This window comes from Eleginops maclovinus, chromosome 12, assembly GCF_036324505.1.
Source record: "Eleginops maclovinus isolate JMC-PN-2008 ecotype Puerto Natales chromosome 12, JC_Emac_rtc_rv5, whole genome shotgun sequence".
Classification (NCBI taxonomy): domain Eukaryota; kingdom Metazoa; phylum Chordata; class Actinopteri; order Perciformes; family Eleginopidae; genus Eleginops; species Eleginops maclovinus.
Window position 1 is genome coordinate 11,686,208 of NC_086360.1, and position 12,542 is coordinate 11,698,749.

At 38.2% G+C, this 12,542-nt stretch overlaps 1 protein-coding gene across 1 annotated transcript; it reads left to right on the top strand.

Annotated features, from left to right (window-relative positions):
* The first annotated feature begins 7,176 nt into the window (after positions 1–7,176).
* On the top strand, positions 7,177–11,591 carry si:dkey-193c22.1 (uncharacterized protein LOC567837 homolog). Its single transcript, XM_063896415.1, has 9 exons — positions 7,177–7,491; positions 8,617–8,640; positions 8,733–8,882; positions 8,972–9,092; positions 9,262–9,474; positions 9,669–9,752; positions 10,282–10,423; positions 10,534–10,696; positions 10,794–11,591. Coding segments are annotated over exons 2-9 (1,110 nt in total). The 5' UTR covers positions 7,177–7,491; positions 8,617–8,638; the 3' UTR covers positions 11,029–11,591.
* The last annotated feature ends 951 nt before the right edge of the window (positions 11,592–12,542 follow it).

Sequence of the window (12,542 nt, forward strand, 5' to 3'; positions counted from 1 at the left end):
TCCTGCACACCTCGCTGAGGTTTTTGTTCCCATGGGGTTTAGTAAGGAATCCAGTCACTGGACAAACGAAGAGTAATGTCCAGTTTGAAATAATTGAGTACGAGGCAGTTTTAGAGCCAAGCCAGAATAGTTTGGTGAAAGTTACACCAGTCTTTATGCTGGAATCATACACTGAGTTTTTTTGTGTAGAAATCTATAAAATAACAAAGCTTACCTCAATATGAACAAAGAATGTTTATGTATTGCAGTTTCACAGTTTTTGATACCAGTACCGGCTGTGGAAAGAATGTCTTAAATCCTAGCTGGGGACTCTCTGCACGCAAAGAACTGAAAAGCAAACTAAAGGGTGTTGAATTAAAACATACCAGGCTACAGATGTCCTATTTTACTATAATAACTGTTCTTGGATTCCAGGCTTGACAGTACTGTAAATCAAAAAGCTAGAAAAGACAAGGTGTGGCCGTTGTATAGCTCAGTGGGTAGAGAAAGCGGCCATATACTGGGGTTTGATCCCCATTCGGTGGACCCAGGTTAGAATCCGACCTGAGTCCCTTTGCCGTGCGTCTTCCCCTCTGTCTCCCTGTTTCTGAACTGCACTATATTAAAGGCCAAAAAATTCCCAAAAAAGAAAAGACAAAATTCCCAAAAATGTATGTGGCCTGTCCATTGGTCCATTGGACAGGCCACATACATTTCATCTGGCTAACACATGACAGACAAACAATGTCTTACTGCCATTCCAAGCATCTCACCTAGCCTGCAAGTGTTGTAAACTCCACAGAGTAAGGTCTCGCGGGTAGTCAGCCTTCAGCTCAGGCTCTACTTGCGATAAGTATGAGCGGATTATCAAAGGGGCGTCCTGGGGCAAAAATGAACTGCCTGGCCACTGTTTACCCTTGTTCATGAACTTGTTCCTCCCAGTTTCTGCACAATGTTTGCATAATTATTTATCATACCAAGCCTCTGATTTGTGGTGTGATAATCTAAATACCCACTAACTCATGTACAAATGTTGTGCTATGTATACTCAAATTAAGTTTCAATTTAAAAATCATTAGAAACACACGCTTGGGATTCCTGGGGCTTGCTGTAAATTACACAATTTACTTGACAGGTAAACTCCTTACACAGATTCCATATCGAGAGGGCAAAATTTTGGAAACAGAAACGTTCTGTTCTTTCCGTTTGTCTGAGAAATATTTATTTTCAAGCAGACTTTGTTTGAATGCTGGGAAAACTGTTGGTGTGAAGGTCAAAAGAGGCGGAACGCATTGTCAACATTACATCTGGTGATCCATTCGCCATCGTCTAAAAATAACGTAGCCATTTATTAGCTTAAATGTATTGTAAACTGGTTACTCATCAACAACATCTCTCATCTCCAACTCAATTTGACTGTACACCATGAGCAGCACAAGGAAAACGGAGGTATTGTGCCAGATATCTGCGAGCTGAAATAAAATGTTAGAAGTTTTTGGGCGTCAGACCATTTGGTGATGTGCTCCAAGATCACCTGACTGACAGTGCCTTTGGGTATGAGCTGTATGTTGATACATTTGTCATATACCCTGTAACTAGCAGTAAGATATTTCCAGTGCAGCTCCAAAAACGTTTGATATTAACAGACGTGACCTGAAATCAGCGTTGAACATCATTGTCTTAGTTTCCGTTCCAGAGTACAAAGAGATACTCCAGAGTCTCCATGTACAGAGGACTTGTTAGAACACAATGTAATGCAGCTGCGAGGCATGTTGCAGTTTGAGAAAGGAGCACAGCCGTGAACTTGGATATGTAACACACACAGCTGAACTGTCAGTGTCAGTCTATTTATATGCGGTTGTGCATTTGATTTAAAGCAGCTCGAGCATTCGAAAGGCTGCAAGATCACAGCGATTATCGTGAGAGAAAATAAAAAAAGGTTTCAAGGCAAGTGAACCATCACATCACGTACTGATGCTTGAGTGTTTTTCCTCCCACAGGCTCAGTGAAGACAAGATTTTGCCCTCACTCATGATATATGTTTAGAATCAGAAACGTTAACATGCAGGTTTTTTCAACGACTGACGTGGTGTATGGCGGTTATGTAACATATCTCTACATGCATGTATATTTTTTTACTTTCAGGTGATCAGTCATGTCAGGTTCTGAATATTCAAGAGTCTTTTTAGGGCTGCACAGTGGAAGGAAGCTCTTACCTTCTGTTGACTCAGTGAACGCTGGAAAGACACATGACGCACTGAAACTTGACTCCTAGCTCTCTGTAAAAAGCTTGGACTATATAAAGACGAAACTGTTGCAGCGATGTACATCTAAACCCCCTCAACCTTTACACGCACACAAACGTGCACACTTACTTATCATTAACTTCGTCAGTTTCCCTATCAACTAGCTTATCTTGCCAATCCTCTCCACTTATTTTGCTAAAGAATGCACTCTTGAGCATCCTCACATTTAGCATTCATCCGGTGCATCTGACAAGAATGGATGCTCTGTTTCTCTCTAATCAATCAGAGGGCCCCATGAAAAACCGCCTCTCCCTCTGAACGCCAACACCTCTGTCTTCTCTGCTCCTCTGGCGTCTGCGGGATTCAGGGGTGATTCCAGGCACGGGGATACCTAGAAACTAGGCCTTGTGGTCAGTGCCAGTTTCCATGGTTCCCCCCTGTCAAAGAGAGGTTCTCTCTGGGCCTGGTGTGTTTGTAAAGTCCCTGTGAAAAGATGGCTCTGTGTTCTGAGGTCCGGAGCCCACCAAGAGCAGAATTCCTCTGTGACTCCGGCTGAGTTGGGGTTGTGCAGCACAGCGGATGGAAGGGAAAGTGTGGGGAGGAAACACAGAAGCAGCATGTTTGGGTCCTGGCTTGGAGCCACGCATCAGTTAGTGGCTCAGGGGGGACTGGGTCACAGTGGAGGGAAGTAAACAGGCCAGTGTATACACATTTACGCCAGCAAACACGAGCTCAACTGCAAAGATAGAGTTCAGACACAAGTAGACATCTGTATGTCAAAACCCTTGCATGCATTCAATATGTTGTCCCTCCTGAGTTTACATTTTTTATCAAAAAGTCAGCACCAATTTTCACAAAGTTGAATAAACAAACCTTGTGTTTGCATAAACTGAAATGTCATTAACTGTAAACTTAAAGAAAATCATTTTCAGATTTAAGGACTTGCAGTGTGGTTTATGCTTCAGCTGTTCAATTGGCACTTGGCCTCAGAACCGGATTCAAGTCCCGGAACAGACAAAGTGTGGACCAGTTCTTTGAAAGGTGCCAGTTTGCCTCCTGGGCACTGTTGTGGTCCTTGCCTTTGAGTATGGCAGTAGACCCCCACACTTCTCCCCAAGTGATGTATATACAGTACAATAGCCGCCCACTGCTACAAATATAGGCTGGGATACATGCTAAATATACATTTCTGTGTGCTGTGTTGTGTACATTTATGTCAACAAAGGTTTGTCATGATTCAAGCCTTCCATTTTTTCATATTTTTTGCAGTGTATTTTACATATGACTCATCTCTTGGCGATCCTATCGGCACTCCCTCTGCTTTCTTTTTTTCTCCCAGGTGAACAAGTATGTACACACAAAGTAGTAGGCTCCTGCTTGACATGAAACACCTACAATGACTCACAACAAGCAGGGTAGTACACTTTGTTTCATAAAGAAAGCATTTCTCACAGAGTTACAAAAACTGAGACTGAGATTTTACAGAAAATTGGATGTGTGATTGACTTTCGTTTTGGGGGGTTTTAATTGTTGTAGTTTTGAATATCAGCTGACTACAAAAGCACAATTGTCCCAGGCTTTATGTATAAAAGAGAAGGAATGATCTTATTTCAACAACCAGTAGCACCCGCCTTTCTTGTTTACATTCACAAACTCCTCTGTTTGAGTGCTAGTAACCTAACCTGTCAGGAAAAAACAAAAAATACACTGCTCACACCTTATTTCACAGGGACAATTATTTTTTGTTGACATTCTTGAAATTCAACTTTCTCTTTTTTAAAGACGTCACCTTGAGATGTTATTAAATATAATGAAAACATTTCATTCACTCTCCTAAAATACCAGACTACAAAACTATACACAGTAGAATGCATCTCTGCTAGGTGTTTCTGTCCCCAATCAGATGTGTTTTTCTTGTTTATGATCTATTATTAGTTATGGTGGCATAATTAAACACCATAAAATAAGTGATAGTTTTATTTATTTTCTAACAAAGATTAGACATGATTTATCTGCTGTTTCTTATCATTATATGTTTCGTTTAGTTGTGGCTGTGGAAGTGGCCTTGCCTACATACAATCACAAATCACACGTCATTCAAACTGGACAGAATCTACATAAACCTCACAAACCCCGTCTTGGTGAGGTTTTTTAACTGTTTCAACAATCACCAAATCTTGTGTAGTCAAAGTAAACCTGTATTGAATTAGATGTGAAAATATGCCTGGATTTAAGGACACTGGCTGACTGGCTCACTGTTTTTAGAGGCACACCATTTAATAATGCAGCTGGTTGTCAATGAGCCTCATGCTCCAGCACATGTCAGTAGGACAGTTGTTTGCTGCCATGATGGCCTGAGGCTGGGCTTTTCCTGTTGAAGGACGTGCAGTGTGATGGGTCGTTGTGCTTCCCTGCAGCATCTGAGGATTCCCCTGATCTTTGATTTGATCTGAACAGCTCAGAGAACAAAAAACATGATGATTGTGACAGCTTGTCGATTATTTTTAGAATTTGTACACTCCACATTAATAGAAGAAGATGCTGAATACATGTTTTCTAATAGTTTTCCACATTCAAAACTTTTTCCACAAAAGGCACAGTATTTCCTGATAGCTCTCTAAGACTCCTCTCCACCGACACAGAATACAGGCTTGTGCACATTGTTATCTTAATACCACTATGCATACAATGATTCCCTTAGGCATAATATCATTTTTAGACGGGCACAGGCAAATGCTGTGAAGTTTTACCACAGCATTTAAAACGGGCTGACTCCGCTTGCACAGCCGGTTGAACCCCTGACTTTGCACTCACTCAACGGCTCTGTTTCCACTGTGGCTTCTGAAAAAGCACCTGGGCCTCCCTACATCGTGGCAGATGGAGGCACAACCACACACCCACTCAGGGTTGGAGGCTCCGCTCTGTGGGGCCAAACATAACAATAACCCTCGTGCTGGTCAGTCCTTGTACACTGCTGCACCTTCTGTGAATCTCAAAGGATGAATCCAAGGTTTTCCGTGGTTATGGCCAGGGAAACCTCTGTCCATTACTGCACTACCCTCTCTTAAAACAGAAGCTGCAATTGAACTAATAAACACAATGTGCCGTGATTTCATTTTTCAAAGCATAAAACAGAAACCACAATTTTTTTTCAAGCCATTATGAGGACATGATTTATTACAGCAGTTTATGAAACTGTGATGTGCATCAAAAGGGCTGAAACCTACAGAACAATTGGTACGGCCCTTAGACACTCTAACATGAAGTTCAGAGTGAAGCACACATAGACGGCTTTATTTTTCTTTTCCAAGTTTTTAATCCCTAATTATTTTATAGTCACTTTAGTATCTTTTGATATGGTAGTAGATCATATCTGGCTGAATCATTGCAGGTGAGACATTCAGAAACTAATAATACTTGGGGCGGCAGGCTCAGTCTGTAGGGACTTTGTCTTTGAACTGAAGGGTTGCCGGTTCACGTCCCTATCGGATCAGTGTGGATTAGCAGCTGCCAGTTCACTTCCTAGGGCACTGCCGAGGTGCCCTTGAGCAAGACACTGAACCCCCCCACCACCTCTCCCCAGGCGCTGCACAATAGCTGCCCTCTGCTCTTAGTACTAGGATGGGTTAAATTAAACGTTCCAGTTTTGCTGTGTGTGTAGAACTGTGTGCATTTACATGTGTGACAAAAATTGGGAGGGTTTTCATCCTCCAATTCTTCTTCTAAACTACAAATGAGAAAAGCAAGAGACAGAATGCTTGCTCCCTCTGCTGGGCATACACCAGCAGTGCTGCTGATTAATTATTATTTGGCAGTGCCAGTTTGATGCTACTTACCCTTTTGATAATTCTTTTCAGTTATCCTTTGAATTATATATACACCATTTACTTTTGATCATTGAATGATTACATACAGTACATCAATACAGGATTTTCACAGCCTCTACCCTCGTCATTAATGTTGATCAATTTATATTTTGGTAGTGTTGTGTGCCAGGTGTTTCGGATTTTTAGACTGACAAATCTAAAGATAATCTGAATCTGTTCAAACGTTGTTTTTTTTCATTTGCTCACTTTGTTAAGCAGCATGACACACACAATTCTTATAAAGGTTTAATTAAACAGTTGGCTTTTTTGTTTTCACTGGAACTAATTATAAAAACTTCCTAGGAAAGAAACACTTTATAACACACACATTAAACCAATTATGAAAAGGAAAAACTTTGGGGTCAGAGGTAGAAAACAAAGGTTAACAATGATTTAACAAAAACAACCTTTAAGGGAGTAACTTAGGAAGTTTATAAAGCAACTAATGCCACAATAAAACTATTTGCCAAGGAGCCAGCTACATTTTAAATAGGTTTTGTAATGCATCCGATCAAAAAAGATTTCCAATAATATTGACATATAGCTACTATTAACCCTGTGTTATTATGGGTAAACAAACTGTGACGTGAGCACCAGGACTGAGAGCCATGTGGAAAATCACAAGATAATAATTAATCCAGTTATTTATGAAGCATGAAGTTGTAGGTGTTAATAATTGACCATAGTTATGTGTGGAAAAACCTGGGTTCAGAGTGATGATGGAAATGTTGAAGAGGCTATTGCATGCCAGCGTATAGTTACAGTCTACTTTGCAATTTAATGAATATTTGACAGATTAGTGGTCCTCTACAATAATTTCACAATTTAAGCTGTTATTGTTATGAATTACATTTGAACTATGACAAATGGTCTTCACACACCAATAACTTACAATTAGACATGTGGGCTAAATACGAGGTTTTCTGGTATTTACACAAAAGGGATGTATGTTATTAATACTATTTCCGGGGTAAAAGAGCAGAGATGTTGAGTAACACAAAACAGAAATCTGTGTGTTCCTCCAGTTACATTCAGCTCAGCTACTACATTAAAACTTAAAAACTAAACTAAATTTGAAACTAAATATTGGCACGTGTGTTCACCCTTAAAAATAAGTAAATATGTTGACTATGTCTCTGAATAAATATCTAGGAGAGACTCATCTAAACCAACACCGGAAGCTTCGTAGTTCTCATTGCCAAAACGGAAATTAGAGAGGATTTACCTCTCTTTCTATGCCTAATTTATCTTTGTATGAGGCCGACATCGGTTATTTGGAGGACAGTCAGGTCCCAGAGGTTATCTTTTATTCCGTCGCTTCATCTGGGGTAAAATATTTAATAACAATCCACATCAACCCGGGACATGGGCTGCGGCATTCGGCGCTACATATGATTGTGGTAGGTTTTCTCCTGCTTCAGATGTTTTCCTGACCCTGGCCGTTGTTTTACGTAGCAAATAATAAATAAATCTCTAAAAACAATGTAATCTTAACGTTTAGAAAACTAACAGGATAGTAAAGCTTATTTAACTTCAGCAGTCCTTCCGTTTGTTTTGATCGCTGTCCAATTAAAGAGCTAACTTAGCTTTACACCGAAATTGTGCAAAGCAAGTGAACGCAACATGTTTTTGATTTTACTGTATACCACTGTACCCTTACTGTACTCCTTAGCCGGCTAGCTAATATAATTTGTTCATGCAACGTTAGCAGGCTTGATTAGGGTTATTGTGTTTTGTCTTCAACTGAGTGGACGTAGCATTGATGAAGCTTTTATAGAGCAGCAGGGTTATCGCATAAATGCCCACTACAGGGCACCCTGGTACACAAGTAAAAACAACTGGGTACCACTTTCCAGGTCAAACCTTTATTAAGGTTATACAGTACATTATGACATCATTTATGATCTATACACCACTTAATAATGCTCTGTAAATAACCTATTAACAAAAACAACATTTTGGTTGCCATTTTGGGAAAATCTTGTCTATATGGTTTTCAATTAATGGTAACCAGTATCTCTAATTAAGTTCGAATAAGCCATCAGTCAAGCTGCTAAAAATGTTGGTAAGTCAGTAACAATAAGTATTACAGGTGTCTCACTTTGTAATAAGCTAACAGCAATAAGATTCATTTTTAATTGTAAATGGTTATGCATCTATTTTGGTCCAAATGCATCCAGCTTTTCTAAAAGGTCAAAGGACAACCCATCTATCAAAGCTTTTACCTGATGAATTTAAAAGCTAAAGAAGCATTAACTTAACATACCAACCTTAAATGTTAGAAAAGTAAAACAAAATTATGATAAATAATAATGAATGGTATTTATTTCAGCGTTTTTAAAATGCTTTACCTTACATTATATTACATACATTAGACATGTAATAAATTGAATACTACTATATCTATACATAATTATTTTAATTTGTAGTAATTAGCTAGGGAAGTTAATACTTTTACACTGTTTGTGTTGTGTGTGTTTGTTGATGACAATTTACCAAATGACAAGTTTCTCTTTTTTGTGTAGGTGACACAGAGTGAACAACAACATGTAAGAGCCTTTTAAATGCAGCTTTCTGAAGAAAATTCAGTGATACTACGTTTGAAAGAGTGTCATTTTATTCATATTTTTTACTTATGAAGGTCCAGCTTAAAAAATCACATGTCCCTTCCGATGTCGGTGGGTGTCCTGTTAGTGGGCCTCCCATACTCAATCTCCCTAGCTGCTCAGTGGCTTTATGGCTGGCCCAACAAGCCTGGATATCAGAAGTACATAGAGGCTCTCAAACCAAGGTAACTTATTAAATACTGCCGATCTTTTCCTGTGTTTCCCACTTGTGTCAGTCCTTAATACCCTTTTTCATGTTTGGCTTCTTCATCAGGAGAATATACTGTTTGACCAGAGCTGTGCTGGAAACTCTCAAATATCTGCAGTATGGGAGACTTTACTTTCAGTGGAAGTCATGGTACAAAAATGACGAAAACCGTAAGCATTATGAAAAGGTGTGTTGACAATAACATAGAAAGAAGGCAATTAAGTAAATATCTAAAGTTAGATTATCATACCATTATGTTTGTCTCAGCTTTCCCTTCTTTGATCAAGATGGTCCCTTAATACTCAATATTCCAAAACAGTGTTAAAGCTAATTTTTTTCTCTGTCTGGACACAAAGGGCATCACATTTGGACGCAGAAGCAACAAGCTGGACTTGTACCACCCTCCGAATTTCGGCAGGTCTAATGAAGCGCCTGCACCACTGGTGGTTTTCATCTTCGGAGGTGCGTGGGGCTCCGGAGATCGATCTATTTACTGTTTGCTGGCCCGGCAGATGGCTGAAGAACTGAGTGCGACTGTCATATGTCCTGACTACTGCACCTATCCAAACGTAAGAGCTTCAGAAAAAACACACTGTAGTTTTAACCTCAAATATAGTATGTAATTTTCTCGAATATTCAGAAAACTTCTGTCTCACTCTAAGAAGTATAAGTAAGAATTGTACTTCAGTAACTCAACCTGTGGAAAAGAAACAACATTATAAATGTTTTTGAGGTATGTGAACTGTTTTCATCCTTTTACTAGGGGAACGTTTTAGGCATGATCCAAGATATTGCTGACTGCTTGATTTGGGCCCAAGAGAGTGGACAACAGTTCAACTTTGACAAAGTAAGAAATGCCAGCTCTAAGTATTCTTTGCAAATGTAGAGAACACGTTCAAATAAGAGGGACCATTTATTATAAGAAGGAACATTTTAATATTGTTAAATCATATAAAACCTTCAATTCAAGTCAAATCTATAAAACCCATGTTCATCAGAATCTTTTTGTAAGGGTAATAAGTCTAGCAATTTAATCAGACCATTAAACTCACAGTTGAAACTTGTATCATAATAAACTCATCAATTTGAGTAGCACTGATCCAAAACATCCTATTTGTTTCTAATTTATTAACATAATTATGCATTTATTTATTTAACAAGCGACAATGCTCATTTACTAACATGAGCATTGAGTCCATTATGTAAATGTGCCAGGTTAAGCCAGAGAGACCTTTTCATCTGCAGTTCCTGGCATTAAAAGGAAACTGACAAGAGCACATAATTAAGATGATGATGTTTTGTTCAGGAGTACACATTCACACGGTCTTCACGGTAAATAATATGCCATTATTGTCTTGTTTTTCTCTCTTACATAGGACAACATAGTATTAATTGGCCATTCAGCGGGTGCACATTTATGCGCACTGACCTCACTGTTTCTCATCGATGCAAGAGAGGAGCTTTTCATAGAGGCTAGCAAGCAGAGGGACCTCACACTGGCAATCAGAGGAGTTATTTGTAAGGATGATTGCGTGCATCAATCACAGTTGAAACCATCTTACATGCTAAGTTAACTTAACTTTATCTATGTGTATCTTTTTAGTTAATCTGTAATATTACCCTGACAGGTCTGAGCGGCGTGTACAACATCATGGATCATTATGAGCACGAGGAGAAGCGAGGAGTCGAATATGTCTCCACTATGCACAAAGCCATGAATGGAGTGGAGAACTTTCCGTACTACTCACCAACAACCACACTGAAGATGTTGAGCCCGGATAAACTATACAGGTGAGACAAAAATGATATTTAAATGTATTGCACATGTTATTCATTTTAAATTCAACATTATCCACCATCACTCTTCTGCTGTTCTACTTACTGCCAGAGTGCCTCCGTTTGCTTTGCTCCATGGGACCAATGACATCATCGTTCCTGTCGAATCTTCCACAAAGTTCTGTGATCTCCTCACCTCGCTGTCCATACAGGTGTCACTCTACCTGCTGCCTAAAATTGACCACACTGAGATCGTGACAGACCTTATGGTGTCAGACAGGCGCTTCTACCATCCCATCTACAGCTGCATCAAACAGGAGTACAGAAAACTTTTGGGAACCTGCTGACGACCCTTCAGATCATTACCGACAACTCCATTCATCGATAACATTTTACTGATTGTGCCATACACTTTCTTTGTTTACAGTATCTGCTCTAATACCTCAAAATAATCATATTTAGCCTTGATTTAAACTTTATTGTGATTCCATAACAATGAACAGATTGTAAATGATTAAATCCAGGAGTTTCATCTGATGATTTTTATCTACAAGTCGCCTGCATTTTGAAAACATCATTTTAATATTGTCTTTAAGAGATATGATCTAGACTGCAGGAAAGTGAATTATGTAAACACGACGTGAAATCAATCATGAAGCAATAACAGTATTATGTAAAACACATTAAAGCACGTTAATACATACTATTGAATTGAAATTACAGTTACAGTGTATACCTCTGCTTTGAGGCCAACTAAGTCCTACTGAAATATTAACTTGGAACATTCAGATTCATTACCTCACATGTTTTCTGTTACATGAAATCTTTTTTAAATTGATGTAATATCTTTTCTTGAATAACTATTTATTGATTTCAGATGCATTAAACCCACATGAAGTTACTAAAGATGTTTTGCCTATTGTCATTATTAATTGACTACAAACTCTCAAACGAGTATAAGAACATATTTTTTATACATATAATGTATATTGTAAATTAGACAATTGCTTGATTTATGGAAGTACAATGTGTGTTTTTTTATTTGATTAAATGCTTATAATATAGGTTTTGTATCTAAAGTATGTTGTGCATATAACTACCACAACATAAAGGGTCTTATGGTAATCATTTGGTTAAAAAATACAAATATAGGTAAAATGTATTTAAAATATTGAGCAGGCAATATAGAAGAGGTGCACAATATGAACACATTTAAATACATGCAGTCTAAAATTAGCATTAAATTAAATGATTACAACATTAATGGAAGTGTATTCTTTGACTGCAGTCTGCTGGATGAACTGAGCTTAAATTTGAAAATACAACATTCATATTTGTTTTTAAGAGATTGTAAAGTGTATGATGCCCAGATTTAAAATAATGTAATATGTGATATCAAACACTTGACAAATAAGACACAATTCTTCATATTCGTATTAACACATCTATCTAAGAAAACTCTTCCAGGTCATGTGACCCAGTGACTCGAATTCAACACAAATTTGTATTGCTACACTGGACAAGTAACACAGTTCTTTTTCCTTTATTATCTGATATTTTAATTAAAAAATCAGAAGTGGTTCTTAATTTTTTTCAGAAATGTGAATCCAAAGCAATGCAGCATTGTACATACATTGAATGAGTAGGACACACCTTTTTGTTGGATTTTAGTTAATCTTCTGTTTGACATGAACATTTTAATGATAATAATCATGTTCTTTTCATTGAAAATGGTAATTCTTAATAGGTTTGAAGGTCTGATACCAAATCCATACCAGATGTTATGACTACACTTTACTGGACAAATATGACTTAAATCACCTTTATAATCCCGAGGGGAAATTCACCTGTTTATATTATA

What these genes read in the sequence shown, in the direction of transcription:
- si:dkey-193c22.1 (XM_063896415.1), top strand. An exon ending in ACTACTGCACCTATCCAAAC is followed by an intron (nt 9,475 to 9,668) that starts GTAAGAGCTTCA and finishes TCCTTTTACTAG; the next exon opens with GGGAACGTTTTAGGCATGAT. An exon ending in AACAGTTCAACTTTGACAAA is followed by an intron (nt 9,753 to 10,281) that starts GTAAGAAATGCC and finishes TCTCTTACATAG; the next exon opens with GACAACATAGTATTAATTGG.